The sequence below is a fragment of the Saccopteryx leptura genome, chromosome 2, assembly GCF_036850995.1.
Source record: "Saccopteryx leptura isolate mSacLep1 chromosome 2, mSacLep1_pri_phased_curated, whole genome shotgun sequence".
Taxonomy (NCBI): domain Eukaryota; kingdom Metazoa; phylum Chordata; class Mammalia; order Chiroptera; family Emballonuridae; genus Saccopteryx; species Saccopteryx leptura.
The window spans coordinates 221,466,778-221,494,253 of NC_089504.1; the positions used below are offsets into that span (position 1 = coordinate 221,466,778).

The 27,476-nt window shown below is 44.4% G+C and overlaps 2 protein-coding genes across 3 annotated transcripts in view; one reads left to right on the forward strand and one right to left on the reverse strand.

The window, feature by feature from the left end:
- DYRK1A (dual specificity tyrosine phosphorylation regulated kinase 1A) overlaps positions 1-26,392 on the reverse strand; it is a 269,710-nt gene extending 243,318 nt beyond the window's left edge. The window contains exons 1-2 of one of the 2 annotated variants that reach the window (XM_066370200.1): positions 26,277-26,392; positions 2,012-2,140 (exon numbers count right to left, since the gene is read on the reverse strand). The gene's annotated coding sequence lies outside the window, so the exon portion shown is untranslated. Of the gene's footprint in view, positions 1-2,011; positions 2,141-26,260 lie in introns of both variants that reach the window. The other variant, XM_066370199.1, reaches the window with a different exon arrangement.
- Positions 26,393-26,451: 59 nt separating this feature from the next.
- The window catches only part of VPS26C (VPS26 endosomal protein sorting factor C), a 64,749-nt gene continuing 63,724 nt past the window's right edge, over positions 26,452-27,476 (forward strand). The window contains exon 1 of the mRNA XM_066370209.1: positions 26,452-26,636. Within this exon, the coding sequence (XP_066226306.1) occupies positions 26,580-26,636 (57 nt within the window). The 5' untranslated portion in view covers positions 26,452-26,579. The remainder of the gene's footprint in view (positions 26,637-27,476) is intronic.

A 27,476-nucleotide genomic window follows, 5' to 3' on the forward strand; every position in this document is an offset into this window, starting at 1 on the left:
GTAAAAAAGGTAGTATTTACTCATCCATTATGTTTTAACGATTCATTTCTTAGAAATATACAAAAGCTGCAGTAAAGTCTTTTGTTTTGTTTCATTTTTAGAGGCAGGGAGAGAAAGAGACAGGAAAATCAAGCTGCACCTGTACGTGCCCTGACCGGGGGAATCAAATTGGCAACCTCCATGCTCTGGAATGACGCTCCAACCAACTGAAGTATCCAGCCAGGGCTAAGTTTTATGAAGAACAAAAGACAACAAAACATCAAAAACATAAAAATAAAAGAGTTAATGCTTATCCTGCTTTCTGTTTATCTGATGTGAAACAATTAGGCATAAGGAACCCTGGTACATTTTGATAAAATGTGGATAAAATTCAAATATGAGGTCTTAGAAAGACCTATAAATCTACACTTTGATTAAACAAATATCTGTTTGTCAATTTAAAAAAGATGAATAAAGAAAACTGACCTGAAGGTTTAGATATAAAGCTTAGGAATGAAGTCAAATCTCCAATCAGTTAGCTATTAAAAAGTATGATTATATACCCTGAAAAGAGTCTTTCTTGCTATGATGTCTCAGCTGAAAATGGAAAGTAAAATGCCTGGATGTGATAAAAGCCTAGGACAAAGGCCAGTGCCCTAGCGAGGCAAGAGTTACTCCAGAGAGTTCCCAGGAAAGGTCTGACAGTATGCAGGTGAGTTGAATTAAAGATGGAATCTTGTGATTAGTTAGCAAAGAGCTTGCAAATCTGGGTATAAGCAATATAGAAGTAACTTTCAAGCAATTGTTGAAATTAGATCCTGCTGCAAAGGACAGAAAATACAAAGTAAGAGCCACTTAAACATACTTAAATGTTTTATCTGAGCAGCTATATAATTGGAGCCTTAATCAGCAGAATCCCAGGCACCTGCTACCTTGTTCTTCACTGTCCTGAACATGAAGCTTCACCTTATGGGCCAATACAGTCTCTCAATACCCATCCAAGCAGCAAGAAGAAAGGGGAACAAGCCCCCTCCATTTAAGGACACTTCCTAGAAGTGGCCTAGAATTTTGTCACATAGTCATAACAAGACACATGGGAGGTTAGGGCTCTTGATTCTGAGTGCTTTATGCTCAATTAAAGATTGGGGTTCTATTATTATAGACAAATGTATTTGTGCAATAAGGAATTTAACCTTGCCCAAGAAGAAGACTGGATTTTGTCTCCAGCTTCTGATAGGCTGCCATGCTCCATAGGTATGTCTTTTAGATTGGGGCTGGGCATGGCAAAAAGTCTGTTTGATCTAGGGTGAACTCTGTGGGGACTTTAGGTCACGTGGTATTAGTCCAGCTTCAAGAAAGGCTCATGGTTGAGATCAGCCATGTGGGAAATGAGCAGTATGACATGATGGAATCCTGATAAAACTCTGGACCCCAAGCATGGCTGAGCCTCCCTGGTTGGCAGGACAGTAACATTACCCATGACTCCACAGGATGAGGACAATGGAAGCGCCACAATGGGTACTTTCCTGGACTCTGCCCTATGTGTTTTTCACTTGGCTGATTTTAATCTGTGGTTTTTTTTCCTGTAATAAATGATAACCCTGGGTACAACAATCTACAGTGAGTTCGTAAGCTTCCCAACAAATTATTAAAACTTAGGGTGGTTCGGGGAATCCCCCAAACCTGTAATTGGTCTTAGAAGAGAGAATGATTTTGCATAGACTGTGATCACTCCAACTTCAGAGCATCTCAACCATTTCCTGACAATTACACAATGGAGCAAGAGGACAGGGTGCTTGTGGCCAGAGGCTCTGTGTGCTCCAGGACCTATCTGCCTGCCCTGAAAACAAAGATATCATATTGGAACAACCACAATTTATTCATGACATCCCAGCATGCTGTAGTAAAAGATATTCTGCTATAGAAGGGGGGATGACGGTAGGGAAAGCAACCTCCCCCCAGAGCAAGCCTGCCCTTTTGGCCACCCAGATATCTGTATGCCTTTCTTCCCACCTGCAGTACACAGTCGTACCTCTCCCAAGAGCAACACCTTCAAGGTCCCGTGAAGGCACAACTTCCAGCTCCAAAATCGGCATCTTGGGCAGTGTACATAGTACGTCATCCATCCAAAGGGGCTCCTCATGGTCCAGAAACCCATGAACTAAAAGAAAAGATATCTGCTTCAAAATGAGTGATACACCATGGTACAGTAAGAAAAGAGCAGTTCAAGTAAAACTCCCATTTGGGAAAGAAAGTTCATGGGAAGACCCAATAGCCCTCGGCCTGTAATAGTGGTCAACTCCTATGGAATGGTGAGGGCCCTTTCTCTGGCAACAGAGTCAATTTCTTGGTCAGCTCATCTCATACCTTCGACCCTACAACAGTCTGTTGCTCATTATCCTCCCCATGGTGACCTGCAGGAAAACTGCCTCGCTCTTCATCTTTAAAAGCCATATCAGAAGTGAGCATTAGAGAGTTTACCTTTCTTGGGAATCAAACAGATACAGAGGCCCAGCAGTTGCTTTACTGATTGTTCAGTTATCTGCATTAGCCGGCCAGTCTGTGGTTTTCTTAACAAAACAATTGTCACCTTCACAAACTGAGCAGGCTCCTGAGATGTTTGTTTCATTTTAGGGTCACCAGATTTAGCAAAGTGGAAAATAGAAAATACCAAATTCCCAGGTAAACCTGAATTTCAAATAGAAGATAAATAACACTTGAGAATGAAAATATTTAAGACATTGTTATCCTAAAAAATAATTTGTTGTTTCTCTGAAATTCAAATGTAACTGGGCATCCTGTGTTTTCTTTGGCAGCCCTGTTCCATTCTCAAGAACCAAAGCCCAGATCATTGCCCGAAGACAGCATCTTTTCAGCTGCTGGTGGCTGTGTACCTATTCGTTTCTCCTCAATGTAACAGTGCTACTTTCAGGCCTTATGAAATGAAGGGCTCGGTTGGGAAGGTAACAACCCCATATGGATGTTTGCCTCTGGACTGTCTGGCAGAGATATTGAAATATAACATCCTTTGTAAAACTTTGAGATGTCAGTAATACCATCTGCACAGGCTATCTTTGCTGGGGGTAGGAAAGCAGTGGGTTATTTAATCCAGCAAGACCACAGTTATCAGTCCAGTTACACTGTAGGCTCCAGGCAGAGAGGGCATCCCTGACAGAGCAATAGTCTCCGTTCTGTTTACAGACCGGCTGGCTTCCCCCTAAGTTCACTTCTCTCTCAGACTTTGTAGGAAGTGGCAGGAAGCAGCTGAATATGCCCCAAATTCTGAATTTTTCCAACTGTTTTTTTTCTAATGCTCAGCCTTGGTCAACAGGTAGTATGCCTTCTAAACTAACACAGGGAACATGCCACCAGATGTCTCATGGCCATGTACCAAGGGTCGTCATTCTTCCGGGCTGCAACCTGAGTCCTCACATCCAATCACTGAGGCAATTTAGGTTCTGTGTCAGACATTTTTCACTTCCAGATACTAAATTCTGTACCAGTTATGATTGGAGTCAGCTGCAAGTGTCAGAGTCACAAAATAACAGTCACTTAAGCAGTATATTCATTTCCTATTACTAGTGTCACATATCATCACAAACTTAGTGGCTTACAGCAACACAGATATATTATCTTAAAGTTCTAAAGGTCAGAAGTCTGAAGTGAGACCTCTGGAACTAAACGTCAGGGTTGGGCAGAGCCAAGTCCTTTCTGGAGGCTCCAGGGGGGATCTGACTCCCTGCCTTGCCCAGATGCCTTCTTCAGTGTATGGCTTTTCTTCCATTGCCGAGGTGCCTCACTCCAACTTTCGCTGCTTCCATCATCACATCTCCTTTTTGTCTGACATTCCAACCTCCCCCTTATAAGAACCCCTTGGTTACATTTTCTCAGCAGGGTAATCAAGGATCATCTTTCTATTTCAAGATCCTTAATTAGTCACACTTGCAAAGTGCCCACATCAGGTAACATGTTCACAATTTCCAGGATGTAGGATGTGAACTTCTTTTTATGGGGATGGGGTATTATCCTGTCTACCACAGCAAGAAATTCCTCTCTTAAATAAATGTAGGCAGTCAGGGCTCATACGGAAGGTCAATGGTGAGAAAGGGCTCAGGCTCATTCTACCTTGTCCCTCTTCCATCCTTAGCAAGTACTCTCTACCTCATGGTCCAGGAGGGCTCCTCAGACTGGAGCCAAGACATCCAAATTCTAATGAGCAAGGAGGGGGAAGGATAAAAGGAAGAACTTGCCCTCTCTCTTTAAAGCTACATCCCAGAAGTAGCACACTTGGCTTCCATTAACCAGAACTAAGTTGTGTGGCCATACTTAGCTGCAAGGGTGGCTGGAAAATGTCGGAGTGTTTCTGGGCAGCCACATGCTCACTAAAATCTTGGGGTTTCTACTGCTGCAGAGGAAGGGAAGGATATCTCTTAGGGGGCATCTAGTATTCCCTCCAGAATTCCTAGCTAAATCCCTAAGATTATATGCATATTTTCAGAGAATGACTTTAATGCACAAGCCAGTGTGCTCAATTTCAGAAGGCAGACAGTTTTTACCTAACCACTACTAGGGTCATGCAGATCTTTGGAAGTAATGCAGCAAACATCCTCCATGTAGCACTCAAACAAATATTTCCTTAAAAAAATAAATCAGAAACATTTATTTAAACAACTTCCAGGGTTAAAGAACATGAAATGGACATTTGATGACTCCAGAAATAAACAAAGGAGTTTTTTTTTTCTCCAGAAGCTTAGAATGTACAGAATGATCTAATTATCAGTAAATAGATACTTCGAGCTCTTACTGAATGGTGGTGTGGCAGCTGGAGCAGGTGCATCTGAGAGTGGAAGTGAGGTTCTGGGGCACGGGGAGCCAGGAAGTGGGCATTCTTCCCTGTGCTGACCATGAGTTTCAGGAATGGAGGTTTGGACGAGACATGAGAGCCTCAACCTTCATCTACAGGTAGAACCCTTCTCACTCTCCCAGCTCAATAATCAAATCACACCAAGATGAGCTCCTAAAATGTTCTCTAGTAGTCCACTTCTTTCTATCCTATATTATGACCATGATCATTGTCCAGTCACTGTTGTCATTTGCTAAGATTAGTACAAACATTTCCTAACTGAGATGTTTAGTGAGAAGTTACTCTGCAATATAGTCTGCACCCTATAGCCAGGAGGATGTTTCTAAAATGCAAAGCTGATCACCTCCTGCTATAGGTTGAATTGCGTCCCTCCGGAAAAGATGTTAAGAGTCCTATCCTCCAGCACTTCAGAATGTGACCTTATTTGAAGATAGGGTCTTTACAGAAGTAATCAAGGTAAAACGAAGTCACATTCTACAGGAATTACTTGTTCAACCATCTCTCTCCTTTTCTAGGCTGTAAGCTACATGAAGGAAAAACTATGTCTGTTTTGTTCCCAGTGAGTACTCAGAATTTAGCAGGATATATATAATTGGTATCCAGTATATAGATGTGAAAAACTGACCAAATAAACAATATATTTCTTACATTAGTTTCATGAGTAATATATTTTCCTATGAATTGTGTACATATCTCTATTTCCATTTTCATCCCCAACTTTTAGTATTTTAAAACCTTTCAAAATAGTGAGGAGATGAAGAAGTTGTACAGCGAGCAGATCCATGTACTACACAGATTTGCTGTATTTGCTTTCTTATGTATCTAGGCACCTACCAATCTCTCTTATTTGACTGTTTTGAATCACAGATGCCCTCAGGTGCCTAGCAAACATGCCTTTTCAGTTTAGTAGATATTCCTAGGGCAGCTGACTGTGAGTATGATAAAAGTCAAATCTGTGGCCCTTTACACTAATGCAATAATAGTGTGGATTTATAATTTAAAACTGGAATTTTGAAAGTGGAGTTCTGGCCTGACCAGGTGGTGGTGCAGTGGATAGAGCGTCGACCTGGGACACTGAGAACCCAGGTTCAAAACCCTGAGGTCATCGGCTTGAGTGTGGGCTCAGCAGCTTGAGTGTGGGGTCATAGATATGATCCCATGGTCACTGGCTTCAGCCCAAGGTCGCTGGCTTGAGCTAGGGGTCACTGGGTCAGCTGGAGCCCCCAATCCCCATCCCTGGGTCAAGGCACATATGAGAAAGCAATCAATAAACAACTAAGGTGCTGCAACTACAAGTTGATGCTTTCCATCTCTCTCCCTTCCTGTCTATCTGTCCCTTCTGTCTCTCTCTAAAAAAAAAAAAAAAAAAAAAAAGTGGAGCTCTGTAGTTATCCAGCATTCTCCTTATTTCAGATCCTTAAACCTATTTTCAGTATAGGTATATATTTAGCAGAGATTATCTAATACAGTGATTTTCAAACTTTTTCATCCCATAGCACATAAACTAATTACTAAAATTCTGCGTCACTCCAAAAAATATGTTTTTGCCAATTTGACAAAAAAATATATAGATATAATTTTGATTTTGATTCCTTCATACTGGATGGCTACTGTGTTGCTGTTGTCATTGTTTTATTTAAAAATCTAAGGGGAAAGAGGCCAGTGCCCCTGACTAAATAGTCATGTGTTGCGTGTTTTAAAAATTCTCCTGATACACTGGTTGAAAATCACTGATCTAACACAACATTTGCCCTCAGCTTAGGATTAATAAACAGCCCAGATAAACAAGAAGGGCTCCATGATGATGGAGAAAAGGAACCAATGGGGCCACAACACAAATGGAACAAAGGAACCTTACCTGGAGGAACAGCTCATGGCTGGAAGCCACTGTCCCACTCAGTCAGGGTCAGAGAGAGGGAACAAAGACATGGAACTGCCCTACAGGACCGTGGTAGCACCTGACATCACCTTGTCACCTGGAATTCCAGGAAAACCCAGTAGTCCTCAAAGGAAACAGAAGCCCGGCTAATGAGCTGTTGGGAGTGACTGAAAAAAAGAGATGTGGTGCCATCAGAATGCACACAGCCACCAAGAGCTGGTGGGGAAGGAGAAGGGCGGCTCTCAGCCCCATGTCCTCTGCCGCCTCTCCTTGCTACAGGACCTACGGACACTCCTGCAGCTGACACTGGAGCTGGGGTGGGGACCTGGCCTCCATTAGCTACAGCAGCCCTGACACATTCTTAAGCGTTCATGAGCAATGGCAAGAAATCAAGGTAATTTCAGCAATTTTCACCAAGATGATGTCTTTCACAGAGGCTTCGCCTATACTTTTCAGAGTTATCCACTTTAGGCCTGAACTGTGATAGGGCAGTGGATAAAGCGTAAACCTGGAATGCTGAGGTCACCAGTTCAAAACCCAGGGCTTGCTTGGTCAAGGCACATATGGGAGTTGATGCTTCCCTCTATCTCTCCCTCTCTCTCTCTAAAAATGAATTTTTTTAAAAACAGAGTTATCAGCTTTACACCATGGTACACATTTTTGGGGCTTGTTTTGCATAAGTTCTGGCTATACTTATAAAAATTTTCTCTTAGTGGATTTGCACTTTAGAATTTTGAATAACTCTAGTGGGCAAACTCTCAGGGCACAGTGGTTCCTAGTTGACATGCTGCAGGAAGGCTGAGCTGGCATATCAGCAGTCTCTCCATGGTTAACCACACTCTACATCATGATAGGTAAGTAGAGAGCAAACAACACAACCAGGAAAAGAGGGCCATGACACCAGATGTTGACTTGACACAGGCTGAATTATTAGAAGTCTCTGAGAATGAAATTAATGTAAGAAAGAAAATATAGGATTTTAATAAGTTTTCCTTCCCTTAGTGCCTTTTTAATAATGAGTTTGTGATGCAGTATTAATTGATTTGTTGTTTTGAGAGATATTTTAAATGTCTCTCTTATGAATGGTAAGGATCTTCTGTAAGGAAGGACATTCACAAACGAATTAACACTTTGAGTAGTACAAACGTTCATGTATGTCCTCGTGCCTCCTGACCATCCAGATAACAAAAATTTTTATTTTAAAAATGTGTAGGCAACATTAAAAAAAGGCAAATGCATGTTCTTCTTGTTTCCATAAATTGGTTATCAAACATGATTTTAAGTTAATAAAACTGTAACTGGCACTAACTTCATTTTTTGAAAAAAAAACTCACTCCTGGGGGTCAGCGAGCATGAAAAAAACTCACTACTCAAAGGGTTAATCTTGTATGTAAATTAACTTAAAACAACTCCATCTTGGACTTGACAAAAGCCAAAACATCTGTTTTCTTAAGATCATTTAACTTGGTTTCTGGGTTTTGCACTTGAAAGAATCCTGGCTCTGCCCTTATGAATCCCTTTTCACTCTTAAAAAAAAAATTAATGATAAATATATGTTTATACTTTAATAGTAAATACTTTAACTTGTATGGTAAATATTTTGAAATAATACTTATTTGTGAGAAGAGCAAAAAAGAACAAAAGGTACCCAGCCCTAATTATCCCAGAACAGACACTGTTAATACTTCAGGGCAGCTCTTCTCTTGCTAGGCTTTGTGCGTGTGTTGCATATGTTTAGTTTGTTTGCCCATTTCTCACAGCTATATTCATATTTTAAAAGTCTATATTCATCAGTAACCTTTTCTTTTTTTTTTAATTTCTCACAGTTCTCTGGGTCTACTGAGGCTCAGCTGAGTGGTTCCACAGCTGGTCTGTTTGTGTCATTTATGTGGATGCAGTCAGATGGCAGTGGGGTGGAACCTCAAGGATGGCTCCACTCATATGTCAGGTCCTGGAAGGGGATGGCAGAATGGATGGTCTTAGAGCCTGAGACTTCCTTGTCACCCCTAAACACGGTCTCTCCACCAGGGTCTTGGGGCTCCTTATGTGGTTCTCAGAGCCCCCAAATTGCAAAAGCAGATGGATGTTTCCAGCCCTTTTTAAAGCTCAGGATCAGAATTCCCACCTCTTGCTATTGGTTAAAGTGAGTCACGTGCTATATCTGTATGACATGGCCCAGGCCCCTTCTTCACTACTTGTTCATTTCTTGTTGGGACTTTTTCTGGCTATTCTTGCTGATTTATTATTCCAAATAAACTTTATAATCAATCTGCCTGGCTGCAGGAATAAAGAGAAGATGGTATTTTTATTGGTATTGCCTTAAATTTATAAATTAAGTGGGAAAGAATACTTTGATGATGTTGAACTTTCTTATCCAGGCATATGGTATGCTTTTCTCTCTGTTCAAATTTACTGTTATGTTTTTTGCAAGAGATTATCAGTTTTTCTCAAACAGTGTTTTCATATTTCCAATTAAGTCTATGTCTAACTTGTTTTATTATTTCCTAAACTCTTTAATCCAACCAAGTTTTTATTTTGGAAGGAGGTAGGTGATTTATGGTGTGATAGCAAAATCTAAAAGAATTTTTCTTCTAAATATCAAGCCATTTAACCTATCATTTATTGAATAATCCTGTTATTTATAGATTTATAACTTCTTATCATATATTAAAATCTTAAATACTAATATTTTAACATCTGTTCTGAGCTACTGTATCTCATTCAACTGATCTTATGCCAGAATGATTCTGTATGGACAGTGGCCATCGCTGTGGCCATGCCAGGTTTTCATTGGATTCGGGCAGATGGTAAAGGAATATGGAGCCAGAAAATGGTGGGCCGTTCCATTTATTAAATTCTCATTACGGCGAACGAGCAAACAGGCAAGGAAGACTGCTTCCCTTTCTCTCCCGGCTCCCAAACCCCTCAGCACTCTAGACTCACTGGACTCATTCTCTGGACTCCCAGGCCCCCACAAGCAAAACAGGCTGGTGGAAATACCCCTTCTCCTGCAAACAAGAGCAAACAATCGCCCCTCCCCATGGAGGCAGGCAATCCACAATTCATAATCGGCCGCCCTAAAGGCAAGCACCCTCAGCCTTCCATAAACTATACATACATGGCACTGCCCAAATACAAGCAAACAAACCTAAAAACACTTGTTACAAACTTGTTTGCCCAACATTCCACCCCTTTAGGATTGCTTGCTTCACAGTCTACACCAGGGGTCCCCAAACTTTTTACACAGGGGGCCAGTTCACTGTCCCTCATACCATTGGAGGGCCGGACTATAAAAAAAACTATGAAAAAATCCCTATGCACACTGCACATATCTTATTTTAAAGTAAAAAAACAAAATGGGGACAAATACATATTTAAAATAAAGAACAAGTAAATTTAAATCAACAAACTGACCAGTATTTCAATGGGAACTATGGGCCTGCTTTTAGCTAATGAGATGGTCAATGTCCGGTTCCATATTTGTCACTGCTAGCCATAACAAGTGATATGATGCGCTTCCGGAGCCGTGACGCGTGCATCCCGCGACACCGAAAATAGTACTATACGTGAGCAATGCCGCCAATGACCACCAATGAAAGAGGTGCCCCTTCTCGAAGTGCAGCAGAGCCGGATAAATGGCCTCAGGGTGCCGCATGCGGCTCGCAGGCTGTAGTTTGTGGACCCCTGATCTACACCATAGGTATTTCTGTGTGAGAAATGAGGTACATTATGTAAACAAACAAATAAACTATAGCAACAGCACAAGTTATACAACTGCAACAATTACAAAGATGCCCTTCACAATGTCTCCCTGAGCAGTCTGCCCAAGGTACAAACTAGAGGCCCATCTCTAGTCCCCCAGTCCACGATAGGTGCAAGGGTCTATACAGTCCAGGGCTATGTCCATGGAAACCCTTAAAGTATCCTTGGTGTGTCTCTCCACCTCAATGAGAGCAGCTTCCCAGGGCAGGTGGGCCTCCACCAGAGCTGGCCCCACACCCCTTGGGGTCTCTTATACTGTCCAAAAGCAACATGTCCATTCAGCAAGGGAGCCGGTGCCCCCCTCTAGTTGCAGTCCAAAGTCCATTACACCGCTCAAAGATCAGTCCATGATAGACAGCCCAGCTCTCTCTGCAAATCACCAACATAAAGGTCCATTACAGGCAACTAGGCATTCAGCTCTTTATTAACGGAAGTCAGCGCTTTTCCATAAGCACTCTGTCCATTGCCACAAGCCCCATCCAAACCCCTGGCAAGCTTACAGGACCTGGTGGGGTCAAACATATTCAAGGCCTGTACCACCTTGGCAGTTCTTCTAATGCCAACACCTGCTGCACATTAGAAGGGGACCAATAGATTGCAAGTTTCACATGGGGCCTCAGGCCTTCCCCTCAGCCCTGTTATCACAGCAGCTCTGAAGACGCTGCCTTAGGGAGGAGTGTGTGTTACTGGTGGCCAATTTCTCCATCTCTTTTTCGCAGACCCCGATGCCATCCACTCCTATGTCCCACAATCGCAGCAACCCTACCAAGGGAGGTAGGTATTCTTTGCTGCTGGGTTTTTACGTTCTGGATGACTACTGGCCAAGCTTTGTGTGAATGGCATCTTTAGCCCAAGTCTCCTCATCCTCAGAAGAGGAGTTGAAAATACCTAATCCCGCCAACTCAGAGCCACTCTGCTGGCACAGCTCCATCTTTGGTTCCTGTGGCTGCCAGCTCTTGGCCTGAAGCTGAACCCACAGTTGTGTCTCCACCAATTGTAGCAGCCAGCATTCAGCTTCCCAGGCAAACTGGGGCTCATGAACCTGTAGATTGCTCTAGTTCCAGGCGACATCGGTGCTTAGACTGCATCTGCAGCTCTCGAACCCAGTTGGCCTCCTTCTCCAATTCAAGCCATTGCTACCACTGGGCTATTCCATTTAATAAAGTCTCCTAACGATAGACGAGCAAACAGGCAGGGAAAACTGCTTCCCTCTCTCAGGACTCCCACGCCGCTCAGCACTCAGACTCATTCTCCGAACTTACCAAACTCCCAGGCCCCCACAAGCAAAACAGGCCTGGTGTAAATACCCCTTCTCCAGCAAACAATAGCAAATAACTGCCCCTCCCCATGGAGGCAGGCAATCTGCAATTTGCAATCTATCAGCTTGGGAGCAAGCATCCGCGCCTTCCATAGACTATACACACATGGCGCTGCCCCAATACAAGTGAGCAAACCTAAAAACACTTGTTACAAACTTGTTTGCCCAACAGATGCTATATTAACTCTTATAACTTTACTCTTTTATGCTTAGTAGGGCTCTTTCCCCTTCAATTAACATTTTAAAGGAACACTTTTTTTCTTTTTTTGTATTTTTCCAAAGTTAGAAGCAGGGAAGCAGTCAGACTGATTCCTGCATGCGCCAGACTGGGATCCACCCGGCATGCCCACCAGGGGGCAATGCTCGGCCCATCTGGGGCATTGCTCTGCTGCAATTAGAGCCATTCCAGCACCTGAGGCGGACGCCATGGAGCAGTCCTCAGCACACAGGCCAACTTTGCTCCAATGGAGCCTTGGCTGTGGGGGGTGGGGGGGATAGAGAGAGACAGAGAGGAAGGAGAGGTGGAAGGGTGGAGAAGCAGATGGGTGCTTTTCCTATGTACCCTGACCGGGAATCAAACTGGGGATTTACACACGCCAGGCCAATGTTCTACTGCTGAGCCAGCCAGGGCCAGGGATACATCTTTTTAACGTTGTATTGTTTTTTCATAAAACTTCAACATAATTTCATTAAATTTCCTTATTAAATATATATTAAGAGGAATTAATTAAACCTGAAAATTAATTTGATAAGACTGGGTATTTAAAAGTATTTAGATTTCCATTTTTAAATTATGGTACATATTTCCATTTTCATATTTCATTTTTTTTTTTGTATTTTTCTAAAGTGAGAAGCAGTGGAGAGGCAGACAGACAGACTCCCGCATGCGCGCCACCAAGAGGGGGAAGGGTGGAGAAACAGATGGGTGCCCCTCCTGTGTGCCCTGGCCAGGAATCGAACCTGGGACTTCCACACGCCAGGCCGATGCTCTACCACTGAGCCAACCAGCCAGGGCCCATATTTCATATTTTTTAATTCATCCTTGTAGCTTTATTCATGTAACTCAAACATATATAAAATTCAAATTACTCCAAGTAGTTTATATTTTTATAGCTATTGAGAATATAATCCCTATTTTTATTTTATTTTCTAACTGGTTATTGCTGTTAAATAAAAATGCCTATTGATTTTTGTATATGTAGCTGTTTTAAAATTTACAGGCACAACACATAAATGGCCAAAGAGGTAACAGTCTTCATCTCTCTATAAATTAACCCAGTTTAGCTCTCCAGCAACCATTTCTGCTGAAGGTAGGGGAAAAATCAATCTTCCTATTCAGTTGGAACTCGATAGCATTTTACATTCCAATTCTCCTTCTCCCTGAAAAAATTCTACCTGGGATGGGGACAGGCATATGGTCCAAAAATGCCATGTACCTTGGCCAATGTCCCAGCTGGAGTAACATGCAATCTGTCCCTGCTGTCCCACAGGCAACACCACACAAAAGGAAGTCAGCACCCCACTCCTGAATCAGCCAGTAACTCACTCATGCCGGGTCTCCTAATCCTCTGCTCCTTCAGTCTCACTCAGTCTCTGGGTTTTCTATAATTTTTGTATCTCCATCCAGCCCCACCCCTAATGGGGTGCTGACTCCAGAGGACGGGCAGTGGGACCCCACCCCAGGCTTTTTTCTGCTCTATTCTCATTTCATAACCCCTTCCTCTAGAGCAGACACGTTTCACATCTTTGGGAAAGTGCTCTTTATCACCCATTTTGATTCATGGTATAAATTTGATGAAGGGGGAGTTAGGGGCACCTACCAAGAATTACAAGGCAATAAAAAATACTTTAGCTAATTTTAAAAACATATCCAACTGCATACATTTATTTGTCTCCTTCTGTTACGGGATGCAAACATCTATCCGTCCAAAGCAGAGAATGTAAGCAAGTTCCATGTCCTCTTCACCCAGCTTCAGAAATCATGTTTTGTCTCTTGCCATGCGCCAACCACAACCCCTCCCTTCTTCTGCCTTCTCTTCCTCCTCCTGAAGTTATTTTAAAGCAAATCTCAGATATCATACCACTTTGCTCTGGTCAAATTTTCAAATTCTTTTCCTGATACTTCTCCGGAGATTCTTCCTTTGCTTGTATCTCGTGTGTTTTGGTATGAGGTACTCACACTTTGTTGTTCTGAGTTGATTACTGTATTTTTATTTGGTCCTGGACCAAATGTATTTGGGAAAGTATGTCTTAGTTTATAAGCACTTAACCTTTTGAGTAGTACAAATGTTCTCACTAAAAGGGTTAACAAAAAACTCACTACTCAAAGGGTTAAAATTTTTGGAGGTTACAGTGTCTGACTTGTACTTAATTAATTGAATATGAGATTTTCTTTGTGACCTACTATCCAGTTAATGCTTATAAGTGCAGCATGGACACTTGAAAAAGTGACTTTCCTGTGAGGCCATCTTATTTAATTATACCTCTTAATTATTTTGTTAAAATGCTGTCTTTAGGATTTTTAAAATCTTATTTATTAAAAAACTTTTTTTTTTTGAGAGACAGAACATTGATCTGTTCCTGTATGTGCCCTGACCAGGAATCAAACAGGCAACCATAGTGCTTTGGGACAATGCTCTAACCCACAGAACTATCCAGCTAGGGCAAAATTTTGTCTTTATTTTTAATTCATTCAATCTCTGATAGACTGTAATTTGTTAAAATTTTCTAACTGCATCTGTCCATTATATTTATAAATCTAAATATTTTTGTTGTATATATTTTGTTGCTATATGTTACAAAGTTTAATGTAATGTCATTGCCAACTTGATAGATTGAAGTTCTAATCCCAATACCTCAGAATGTGACAGTATTTGGAAACAGGGTCTTTACAGGGGTAATCAAGTTGAAATGAGGTTATTAGTATGACCCTAATAAATATGACTGATGTCTTTACAGAAAGGGGAAATTCGGAGGCAGATGCATGTACGGGTTGGAGGCCATGTAAAGATGAGGGCACACAAAAAGAAGCCAATTGGAGATGAGGAGAAGATGCCATCAGCAGGCCAAGAAGAGAGGGCTGGAACAGAACCTTCCTCCACAACTTTCAGAAAAAACCAACTCCACTCACACCTTATTTCCAGACTTCATTCCCCAGAACAGTGAGAGAATACATTTTTGTTTAAGCTGCCCAGTGTGTGGTACTTTGTTATAACAGCCCTAGGACAGTAACACAGTATCCTAGCCTGCCATGGTTTATGTACTGTGTCTTGACTACCTATTGGTAAAATGACTCTGTTCATTTCTGAAAATCACCTTTGACTGTAACATTGTACCCCTGGCTTGATTTTTCACATTTGATTGGCAGCCCTTTGCCCAGTCTTTTCATTAAGATCCCAGGCCCCTGCTGTAAGCCTAGGTGTTTGTTGTGCACACACATGCAGCATGGTGACTGCTGAGTGCATATGTGAGCTCTGAAATCAAAATGGATGGCTGCTGCTTAGATGCTACATGGCCTTGGATGAGTCTGTTATCCTTCTGTGCCTCAGTTTTTTTTCTTTTCATAAGGTAAGGAAACAGTAATTGTAAGATTGCTATGAGAATGTAATAAATTAAAACATTTAAAGTGCTTAGAACAGGACCTGGCCCACAGTAAGTAGTTGATAAATATGTGAGTTGTTATGAATCCCATCAACTTCCTTGTAATTAAGTTATTATAAGATTATTAAACAGATGAGGGAAACAGGCTCAGAGAAGTTAAGACAGGAAGCTAGTGTGACAAGATTGTTGCAGGTTGGGTTGCCAGAAGACAGGTTCCGAGATAGAGACCCATGTATAGGAAGTATGTTAGGGGTGCTCTCCAGATCAACAGGCGTGAAGGGGTGGGGGTGAAGGAAGCTGATTTAAGTCATGCAGAAGGAAAAGTTGAACTGTGAAGCAATCACAACAAAGGGTCCCCAACCAATGGGAGCAGAGTGATTCAAAATACAGCCACAGTATGGAGGTAAATGGAACTGGTTTATGACTCAGCGATTCCACTTCTGAAAATTTATCCAAAGAAACCCACTTACATGAAAGAATATATACACCCCTATGTTCATGGCATCGTTATTTACAACAGCCAAGACTTGGAAGCAGTCCAAGTGTCCATCAATAGGTGAGTGGATAAAAAAGTTATGGTACATTCACAATGGACTACTACTCAACTATAAAAATGAGAATCAGGTCCTTTGCAACATGAATGGACCTGGAGAGCATTATGATAAGTGAATAATCCAGAGAAAGACAAGTACCATGTGATTTCATTCACATGTGGAATCTAATAAACAAAATGAATTTACAAGCAAAATAGAGAGCAGGCTGACAGTAGTTATGTGGGGGCGTGTCTTCAGGGGATGGAGGGACTGATCAAAAAAGAAAAAATCTCATGAACATTGATAACTGTGGTAACTGTTGTGGGGGTGGAAGAGAGTAGTGGGGGGGCTAAATGGTGATAGATGGAGATCTATCTGACTTAGGGGGGTAAACACACAATACGGTGTACAGAGATGTGTTGTAGAATTGTGCACCTGAAACCTACGTAATTTTGTTAACCAGCATCACCCCAACAAATTCAATGAAAAGGAAAAAGAACAAAAACAAAAAACTAAAATACATTCACACAGTTTTTTATGCTCCCTTCCAAAGACAGAACCAAATTCCCTTTCCCTTGAGTGTGGACTCCCTTTTAATGAACAGAAAAGTGAGTATGAGAAGTCAGAGCCTGGGCCATACAAAGCACCACAGCTCCCTGCTTGCTTTCCCTCTAGGGTTGCCTAGGGTCTAGAAGTTAGCTGCCATGCTATGAGGATTCTTGAGCAGCCTGTGGAAAGTCCCACATGGTGAGTAACTGAGGCCTCCCGCCAACAGCCACCTTGGAAGTGGACCCTATAGCCCCAGCCAAACCTTCACATTCCTGTGGCCCTAACATCTTGACTGTAAGCACTTGAGACCTACAGTCAGAACCACAGTGAAGGTATAACTTCCTGACCCACAGACACCATAATATAATGTTCCTTGTTTCTGAGTATTGTTAGGGTAATTTGTTATGTATACAGATACTAATATAGCGAGCTTTGGAGCTGGAACTGTCCTTCAGAGTTGTCCCAAAGTGGGCTGAGGAAAAAGGTTTTTAAGTTGACGACTCATTAGATGTGGCCTGCTCCTATAGAAGGAACCATGACTCTGGACAAAGCTGTTATCTTCAGCCCAGGGCAAGTTTTTAAAGAGTAACTTAGCTGGAAGTTGTTTGAGACCAAATTCTGAGCAGCTCAGGAACATGTCCTTCAGTCCTGAAATAAAGGTCTTGGGAGAGTATCACTGTATCCACCAAAAGATATTTAGTGGGACCTCTTGTATTGTCCCAGAATAAGCACTAGGTTCACAGCTGAAAACAACAGGCACAGTGCCCCATCTTCCAATGAAAGATGCATAAAAGTGACACTTTATTCCAGATCTAGCCTTTATTCCACCAAATATTTCCCCAATTATCTCCTTTTCAGTTGTTGAGCAGATAAAATGTATTATGCTCACTTTGTTAAAGAGGCCGTTGCCCAGGTGATATTAATGTGTGTTGAGAATCCTTGTAGCCTGGGGCTTGGTTTTGGGATTAAGCCTTTTCTACCCTTTTTGCTGTGGGGCAGTACAATCCAATCATGCCTCAGAGAAGTGACTTTGTATAGAGACTTCCCTATTTTGTATATTGGATTAGAGGTTGTGAAGCTACACTATAAAATGGGGGCAGAGCGGAGTTTGTGCTCTTGGTTCCTGAGATTATCATTAGAAGAGAGAGCAGAGGACAGCAGAGAAAGGCCACGTGGAGGAGGCCAGGAGAAGCAGCCAAGATGGTGGAGTGCTGAGTGAGATGCCAGTTTGTGCAGTTTGTATCTGGGATAAGGAGATGGGGAACTGAGGAGAATAAGGCTGGTGAGCTAGAAACCTTTGATTCTAGGAAACTCGGATAAATCAGTAGCTTTGTGAGCACTGAATGTGATTGGGTTTTGGAGCCCAGTGTATGTTTTACTTGCCCGCCAGGTGCAAGCTAGGATTAAAGACTATGGCCCACCAGTTTGTGGCTCCGTTGTTTCTTTACCGACTGTCCGAATCCAATGAGAACCTGCAAGGGCCGGGCTGCTGTGATAGTGGCCCTGGCCGTGGCTGCTGGCTTTACATCAGTCTATATACGAAGGCAGGAAAAGGAATGAAAGGAGGCAGTTGGTTCTGTGGACAGTACAGCATTTCTGGTGGGATGTGATGGGCACAAGGAGGCTATAAAATAATCTCTCCTAAGTATCAGCGGTGTTGGGCAGATAAAATGTATTATGCTCACTTTGTTAAAGAGGCCGTTGCCCAGGTGATATTAATGTGTGTTGGGGTGGGCTAAAGGCAGGCAGAATCCTTGTAGCCTGGGGCTTGGTTTTGGGATTAAGCCTTTCCTACCCTTTTTGCTGTAGGGCAGTACAATCCTATCATGCCTCAGAGAAGTGACTTTGTATTAGAGACTTCCCTATTATGTATATTGGATTAAGGGTTTGGATTTCTACACTATAAAAGGGAGGCAGAACGGGACTCGGGCTCTTGGTTCCTGAGGTTAGCATGAGAGAGCGGAGAGAGTAGAGCCAGCAGCTAAAGGAGGCCACGTGGAGTAGGCCAGGAAAAGCAGCCAAGATGGCGGAGTGCTGAGTGAGATGCCAGTTTGTGTCGAGTTTGTATCTGGGATAAGGAAGGAGATGGGGAACTGAGGAGAATAAGGTTGGTGAGCTAGAAACCTTTGATTCTAGGAAACTCGGATAAGTCAGTGGCTTTGTGAGCACTGAGTGTGACTGGGTTTTGGAGCCCAGTGTGTATTTTTACTTGCTCGCCGGGTGCAAGGTAGGATTAAAGGCTATGGCCCATCAGCTTTTGGCTCCGCTGTTTCTTTACCGACTGTCCGAATCCAATGCGAACCTGCAAGGGCCGGGCTTCTCTGATGGTGGCTCTGGCTGTGGCTCCTGGCTTTACAAGCGGCCTACTGAAAAAGAGGCTGGTGTTACATTCCCTACTTGCAAATCTTTCTAATCAGCATTCTAGCTGATTTATTCCTGTCTGTTGATAGATACGTGAATTCCAAACTGCCCTCTTGATGTTCCGCTTATCTGTCAGACCTCACCCTTACTGGACTATTGACCCTGAGACAGAGGAATTCTAAAAAGCTGAGAAGCTTCCCCAAGGAGGAGCATTCCGGACATACCAGGACTTTTGCCTCAGTATCCCCTCAGGCTCTCCCAAACACTACATAACTCGCCCCTAGTCTGTAACCGGTGCTCTTCTCCCCCAGGGGGAGTGCCCGGCAGGGTTCCTTTCTTCCTTTCAATAAAGCCTGTTACTCTGGTCTTTCGGACTCCCATGGATTCCAACATTTGGTGCCGAAACCCGGGACAGGGTACTAACTGCCTGGACGATCCCTCTTTGCTGTTCAAACTTACAACCAGGGAAGCAATGGGCAGCGGCAGCTCGTCCCGGGCTTACTCCCTGATTCTGTTTGGGCGTGTAATTGTAGGTCGATTGGCCGGCAGTCTAACCCTGTCCTGAACCCCTGCTGGACCAGAAGGTAAGGAGTTTCTCCCTTCCCCTTCCCCGGTTGGCCTCTAAATTTCTCTCTAAAAATACCCCTTTCTGGTCGGACGGTTTTCTCTGATACGCCTCACGTTTTGAGGGGTCTGACTCGGTCTCAGTAGACTGCACGGAAGACTAGGCGCCTAGCCAAACCTCTCCACTCTCTCGGACTTCTCGTCCTCGGAACTCCCTGACAGGTGGTGACGACCTCTATCAGGGACGACTCCCCCACACGGAGATTCTCTCCTCTTGAGACAGTGACAAAAGGCGGGGACGCCCCCTCTTGCTCACCTGTCTCCACTCTGGGCTCTTCAGGGTCTAAGCCTTCCGACCAGACACCTCTAGGATGTCTCATAAAAAACCTCACCAAACTCGGTCTCTCAGACCTCAAACCGAAGAAATTAATTTTCTTCTGTAACACGGCATGGCCTCAGTACAGACTAAACAATGACTCCCATTGGCCTGAAAACAGGACATTCGATTATAATATCCTAAGAGATCTTGACAATTTCTGCCACCGGACAGGGAGGGCATCAGAAATTCCTTACGTGCAGGCTTTCTTCTCCTTTCTCTCCTGTCCTTAATTTCTGTACTTTCTGTTCTACACGCAGGCTGGTTTTGGCCAAAGAAACCTCACCCTAAAACCTCTGCTCCTAATCTTTCCTTCTCCATGGACTCCCAAACTCTCTCCTTCTCCTGCCTGACCCCCGGGGCACCCCTCTCTCGGGACCCCTCTCTAGTCTCTCAGCAAATCTTTTTGCTGGAGTCTCTTCCCTCCAGAAAGCCTCTTTCCTTCACTAAATCCTGTTTTCTCATTCATCAGTCTCTCATTCTCCTCCCCTGCTGGCCAGGGGCCTCTCCCTTCTCCACTGTGTTCTTCATCCTCTCCCCCCTCCAAAGAAGCAAGCTGTGGCTCTGGCTGCAGTGCCTGTCTCATCTCTGACCTCTCTTCCCTCCTTACAAACTGCAGTTCTGTCTCCTCTCCGACCCCTCCTCCTTCCTTACAAACTGTGACTGTGCCTCTTTCCTCCTCACCCTCTCCTCTCTCCTCAGAGCTCTAAATCCTTTTGACTCCTCTGACCATGTGGCGCCACACCAATACTTTAACCTCCTTCTCTCCTCCTGCAGATTCTGACCCTCCTTCTTTCCATCCAGCTGCTCACACTGTCCATCCGTCTGCTTTCTCTCTTCCTCCCCTCTTTGCTGGCAACTCCCTGCCATCTAGAAAAACTTAAAAAACAGAATTGTATATTAAGCTATGTAAGTAATCTGTCTTGTCTCATTGTTTGTCAGAAAATATTTCTAGTAAATTGAAACAAGTAAAGCGTGCTCATTTAAATTCCTTTATTCATAATATGTGAAGTCTTTGTTTAATGTGTAACTGTGTCTGTTTCTAAGGCCTTAAACCAGTAATTACCCACCTGATAAACCAGGTTTACTCATCCTCATGAAATCTCCCTGCAATACCCCCGTCTTTCCTGTTCGAAAACCTTCAGGAGCTTATCACCTCATACAAGCCTTACACCTAATCAATGAGGCAGTAATTCCCCTCCATCCAGTGGTCCCTAATCTCTACAAGTTACTGTCACACATTTTCTCAAACACCACTCACTTCAGGGTTCTAGCCCTCAAGAATGCCTTCTTTACCATTCCTCTACAACTTGACTCTTACTTTCTGTTTGCCTTTACCTGGACACTAATGCAGCCCAGCAGCTTACCTGGATTGTCTTACCCCAGGGGATCAGAAACAGCCCACACCTGTTTCAGCAGGCACTCGCTCAGGATTTAGCAGTGTGCAATCTTTTTTTTTTTTTTTTTTTTTTTTTTTTTCATTTTTCTGAAGCTGGAAACGGGGAGAGACAGTCAGATAGACTCCCGCATGCGCCCGACCGGGATCCACCCGGCACGCCCACCAGGGGGCGATGCTCTGCCCATCCTGGGCGTCGCCATATTGCGACCAGAGCCACTCTAGCGCCTGAGGCAGAGGCCACAGAGCCATCCCCAGCGCCCGGGCCATCTTTGCTCCAATGGAGCCTTGGCTGCGGGAGGGGAAGAGAGAGACAGAGAGGAAAGCGCGGCGGAGGGGTGGAGAAGCAAATGGGCGCTTCTCCTATGTGCCCTGGCCGGGAATCGAACCCGGGTCCTCCGCACGCTAGGCCGTGTGCAATCTCAAAACTAGTACTCTCTTACAATATGTAGATAACCTACTCCTCTGCAGCCCCTCCCTGCCTGCCTCAAGGAGACTCACCACCACCCTTCTTAACTTCCTCGCTATGAAGTGTTATCCCGTCTTCTCTGCTAAGGCTTAACTTTATTCTCAGTCCCTAGTCTATCTAGGCATTACTTTAACCCCCACCACCTGAAGTCTCACCCTAGATCAAACTCAGACCCTCCACAGTCTCCAACCACCTACCACAACAGATCAAATCTTTTTTTTCCTCAGTCTAATAGGCTTCTTTAAACACTGAATTCCCAATTTTGCTCTTAGTCAAGCCCCTCAGTGAGATCTTCTGAGCATGGCTTTTAAGGTCTATAATGACCAAAGAAGTAACAGAAAAGGCAAATAAGGCCCAAAAGAAGTCAGGAAATACCAGCTTTTGGCTCCAGCGCCCTAAGGGGTTTCATAGCATTCTATCAAGGCCCTGCTCCAGAGTGGAAAGAAAGGTCATTGAACTGAAGACTGCCAGGCTTCCCGGCCCCACCGGTGACACACCTGTGCTGTGGAAAAAGGGACATGAGAAGGTAAGCTGCCCCCTTGCTCCATGGAGGGAGGGTTCAGTCTCTTCTAGCCCTGCTCCAGCTACCTGTGACCTGACCTTGCCCAGCGTGCTGGGAATTGCCACTGAAGGCCCAAGGACATCGTTCACGAGCCTAAGGTATTTCTTCCAAGTAGCAAATAAACTGATCTCATTTCTTGTAAATACAAGGGCCATCTACTATGCCTTGCTTGAATATTTAAGTTTTATTTATCCCTCAAAGATCTCTACTGTGGGTATTGACAGTCTGATTTTATTGCTTTATTTAATGTTTAGTATCTCCTTTGTTCCTCTTATCTCAATGCCCCATGCCTATTATAGGCTGGGACCTGCTGCTAATTCCAGCTAGAAGCAGTGGTCACTAGGACTTAAACTCTAACTGCAAAGTATGGAAATGTAACACCCTTTCCCTAAGTACTTGCAAGTTTTATAGGTTACTCAGCAAACTGTTCAAACATTGTCCCAAAGGGACTTCCAGCATTACATCATCCAAGGACTGACTTTCACATGGACAGGTCCACACACCGTAATCCTGACAACTCACTCCCACTGCACCTTTCAGCCTGCCTCACCAAATCAGGAACTTTCTACTTGTGTGGGACCAACACCTATCTGTGTCTCCATACTAATTAGACAAAAATCTGTATCCTAATCTATCTCACCCTAAATATCAACCTAATCCCACCCCATGAGCCTCTTCCAGTTCCTAATACACTATCCATCAATGTAAGGACCAAACGAGCTATACAGGTAATCTCTCCTCTTATTGCTTTAGAAATCTCTACAAAAGTAAATCTAGGGACAAGGGGACTAGCCACACTGCCCTGTCTTATTCCTATTTACTTTCTCTCTCTTTCTCTGAAGCCCAGCGAATTCGTAAACATGAAATCAGTGGTTTCACACAAACTGGGCGTCTTACTATTGCCTTTCATTAGTTCACTCACTCTCCTATTTACTTTTCTAACTTTTAAACCCTGCCTCTTACATTTGTTTACTAGTTTCTTACAGAACTGCATGCAGACCTTCGCCAATCAGAAAACTGGAAAATCTACCTAACCCTACACATCAACCCTGAAACCTGCCCTCGCGAAACAGAAATATCTGAAACCCTTTATCAGCAAACCGCCTAAATCCTATCTTTCAACCTCTACAGGTCCCCTAACCCTAAAGCTCTCCTGTATCCCTGAAGAACAATCACCCCCTAACGCTTCTCAGTCTTTTTACCCTTCTCATAGTAAGGGGACAAGATCGCTGGGTCTTCTTGGCTGAAGAAGAGCCTACAAACAGGCATGAAACATTTCTTTTAACTCAAGCTAACTGCTCTCTCCAGGTCTGCCAGGAAAAAAATATCTCTAACTTTACCATGGAAGAACTTTCACATACACACCCCTATACAACCCTCCTTATCTCTGCATTGCTAATCTCCAAATACTTGCCTCTTTCTTTATTAAGTTTCTACAGGCCAGGATGAGAGAAATCTCTAGGATTACCTACAATCAAATGCTCCTACACTCCTATTCCCCAGTACCCCAAGGAGAACTTCACGAGGGAAATATCAAATAGGTAGGGATGACAGCAGGAAGAAGCCGCCCCTCAGCCCGAGAATTTCCCTCCTGAATGTTCTCCAAACCCTCTTCCTTTTTAACCACACATATTCAGTTCTTCTAAAAATTTACACCAACAGGTTCCCTGTCTCTTAAAATCTCCACATGTCCTCTCATTTGAGAGGAACCAGACCAGCATGTCTCATGAGGCTCATACAGGAGACCATGTATCACCATGTCACTCTGTCCACTTGGCACTAGCAGCAGGCAACTAACAATTATTACCTCGCAAAATTTTTGTTTACTTCCTCACTCAGGTTTTCAGAAACATCGCCTGGTTCAGACCTCACAGCATGGAAATTGACGGCCTCCTTAACTGGATGAGGGACTTGGCTTGGCAAGATTCCCTTCTTGAGTTCTCTCCAGAAGAAGAAATAATTTTCCAATTGTTTCTCCTCTTTCTCCTCATCACCCCTCACCATATATTATAAAATTAATAACTGCCTTTCTTTTATATGTAACCACAGAGTCGGAAATGATAGATACGTGAATTCCAAACTGCCCTCTTGATGTTCCGCTTATCTGTCAGACCTCACCCTTACTGGACTATTGACCCTGAGACAGAGGAATTCCAAAAAGCTGAGAAGCTTCCCCAAGGAGGGGCTCCGGACACACCAGGACTTTTGATTCAACACCCACATGCTCGAAGCCCCCCAAGGAGGAGCATTCCGGACATACCAGGACTTTTGCCTCAGTATCCCCTCAGGCTCTCCCAATCACTACATAACTCGCCCCTAGTCTGTAACCGGTGCTCTTCTCCCCCAGGAGGAGTGCCCGGCAGGGTTCCTTTCTTCCTTTCAATAAAGCCTGTTACTCTGGTCTTTCGGACTCCCATGGATTCCAACATCTGTATTTCAGGAGGGAGCAAGATTAAAGACAGATGGCAGGGTGGAAAGGAGATGCCATGGGACATCCCCTAGTCCAGCCCTTTTATGTGCAAGGATTTGTATTTCTCACAAGTCAGGGCGACTCTGTGGAAGATAAATGGTCTTACTGGACCCTCACCCAGGAGACTACTACCAGTACTACTGCTGGGTGCTGGTAGTGGGATGATGGAAAAGATCAAGCTGGGTATGGATCTCCCAAAAAAATGTACAGAGAGAAGGGCCACCAGGCCTTCTAATGTGTGCCCCATAAAAAGCAGTTTCAAACAAGGGCCAGTTATCTGGAGAAGCAGGTGTCAGCTAAGAGAGAACCCCAGCACTGGCCCGTTAAGAGATTCTTGCCTCAAGATTCCACTGATAATCTCTGCACTGCACCACACACTGTCTACAACCTACAAAGATGAGTAAAATATGGCACAGCTGTCCTCAAGAAACAAGGAATGTTCTTTTTCAAAATAAGTATAAAGCAGGTTTGCTGAAGCAAACAACTAGAATGTGGATCCTTGTGTCTCTTTTCCTGTTTCCCTGCATTGTCTACTGAGATTGGTGTTTCACCAGGTAGAAATGATGGGTGAGTCTAATGGAGAGGAATCCACTTCTTGAATTGCAAATAGACTAGACTGTTTTAGAATTGCTGAGTTGGAGTTGCCAGGAAGATATCCAAGAGAGAGTCGGAAGCCCTAAGGGCAGAGAGGAGCTGAAAACTGAGATCTAAATATCGGGAAATACCATATGTAACAACCTTCAAAAGCAATTGCACCATCACTGCTGTCCTATAAAATACCTTACATTCTCGGAGGCACTCGTGGTATTAATTCATAAAATCGTTTTACAGAAAATTTGATGTAACCCTAATTTAAAAACGGCATCAACGAATTTAAATAAATCAAAAGTACTTAATTTCACCTCTCTGCTTATTGGAGCTGTCCTTGTTTAAAACATTGACATGGAATTTTATTTCCATAAATGCAGTACGCTGCCTAGTACAGTACTGTGTTGCTGCCCTGCCAGGACGCAATTCTCCCCCAAAACAATTTATGACATGCGTCCAGCTCACTCAGAGATTGCTGGGTATAAAAAGACTAGCTTTGAGGTTTTCGTTTCCACGCACTGCCGGGACCCAAGGCCTGCGAGCCGCGCTTTCCGCATTCTGCGCACGAATATGAATATTCAACACCTCGTTCCGGGCGCGCGCCGGCAGAGCACCCACAAGTCCCCGCGACCGGTGACCCAGCACCGCGGCGGCTCGGACCGGGACGAGGTCACCCGCGCTCCCCAGGACCTTGGCCCCGGCCCGGCGACGGGGGCAGGGCAGCTTATCCGCCCACCAAAGGGCGCTTTGCAGACTCTGAATGCCGGCCCTCAAGACCCCGGGAGATACGGGGACAGAACTAGAGATGACAAGAGTAAGGAGACGGGGAAATACAGACCCCACTTGTCGCCGCCTTAAAGCTAACTCACTAGCGCAGCGCCTCTGCGCCGCACTGCCTGACGGGAGCCTCGGCTGCCCGGACCTGGCTGGGCCCGCGACGCGTCTCCAGCACCGCCCCCTCAACGGCTCACACCAGTTGATCCGACTTACCCCCTCCCAGTCTTACACCGGCGAGAAGGAGGGTATTTCCGGCGTTTTGACTGCTTCCGCGGAAAAGGCGGGGCTAGTCCGGTCCCCCCTCTCACGCCCGGTGGGGGCGTGACCAAGAAGGATAACCCTCCCCCCTTGACCCGCCTCTGCGCCGGAAGAAGGAAGGCGGGAGAGTCGTTCGGCGTCGGGCGCGAGGTCACGTGATGCAACTGCCGACGGAGAGGAGAAAGGGGCGAGGCTGGTGCAGAAGGGGCGGACTATCTCGCTTTCTTCTCGGGTCACGTGTGGCAGGAAAAGGCGCCTGCCTGGTGTTCTCGAGATGGGGACCTCCTTGGACATTAAGATTAAAAGAGCGAACAAGGTTTATCATGCCGGGGTAAGTGGGGTAGGCGGGCCTGCGAATTTTGTCATTTCCAGGATCCCACGTACATCTGGGTGTCTCTGGGCGGGGCAGGTGCGTGCCGCCTGCTGCGTCCGCATCAGGTGCATCCTGCGCGCGGCCGGCTACCCTACCGATGGGCCCCCAAGGAGTAGCCGGCGTGTCCCGGGGGCGTGCGGTGCCGCGGGGCCGACGCGGATGCTGCAGCGCTGACTGCTTGGCTCCTTGAACCTCCCTCTCCGCCTCGGGTCCGGGGCTTTGAACCGTCGCAGTGAGCATTGAGGGCGGAGTGGCTTGTTCCCTCGTAAGGTGATTGTAAAAATCCAATGAACGAAAGGCAGAATTCACCTTCAAAACAGAAATATGGACCTCAGGTTGTGGTCAGCTCTAACACCGTACAAAAGTCACTCATATATCTGGTTCTCTTCTTTGAATAACATACAGAAAGAATGGCACATGAAGATGTAAGTAAAAAAAACAAAACTAAGCCACTAACAAGTTTTGTCCCACTGGCCGCTTAATCTCCTCGGGCTTCAGTTTCCTGATTTGCAAAATGAAATTGTTGCAAGGTTTCTCTGATTCCAGCTCAGGGAATATCAACCCTTGCTCTTCAGAGTCAGTCACTCTGAGGAAATTTTAAAATGTGATCGTCCAGGTTCCACCCCACCTATACCACCTCCCATACCAGTGATTCCAATGTGCAGCCAGGGTTGAAATCACAGTTGCTGTCACGCTATATGGAATAAAATTAAGAGTAGTGGTTAGTCACATTGATGTAGCTAGATCACAAAAGGGAATAGTGCTAGACAAAGATCGTAAATGTGTGCTAAAAGCTTT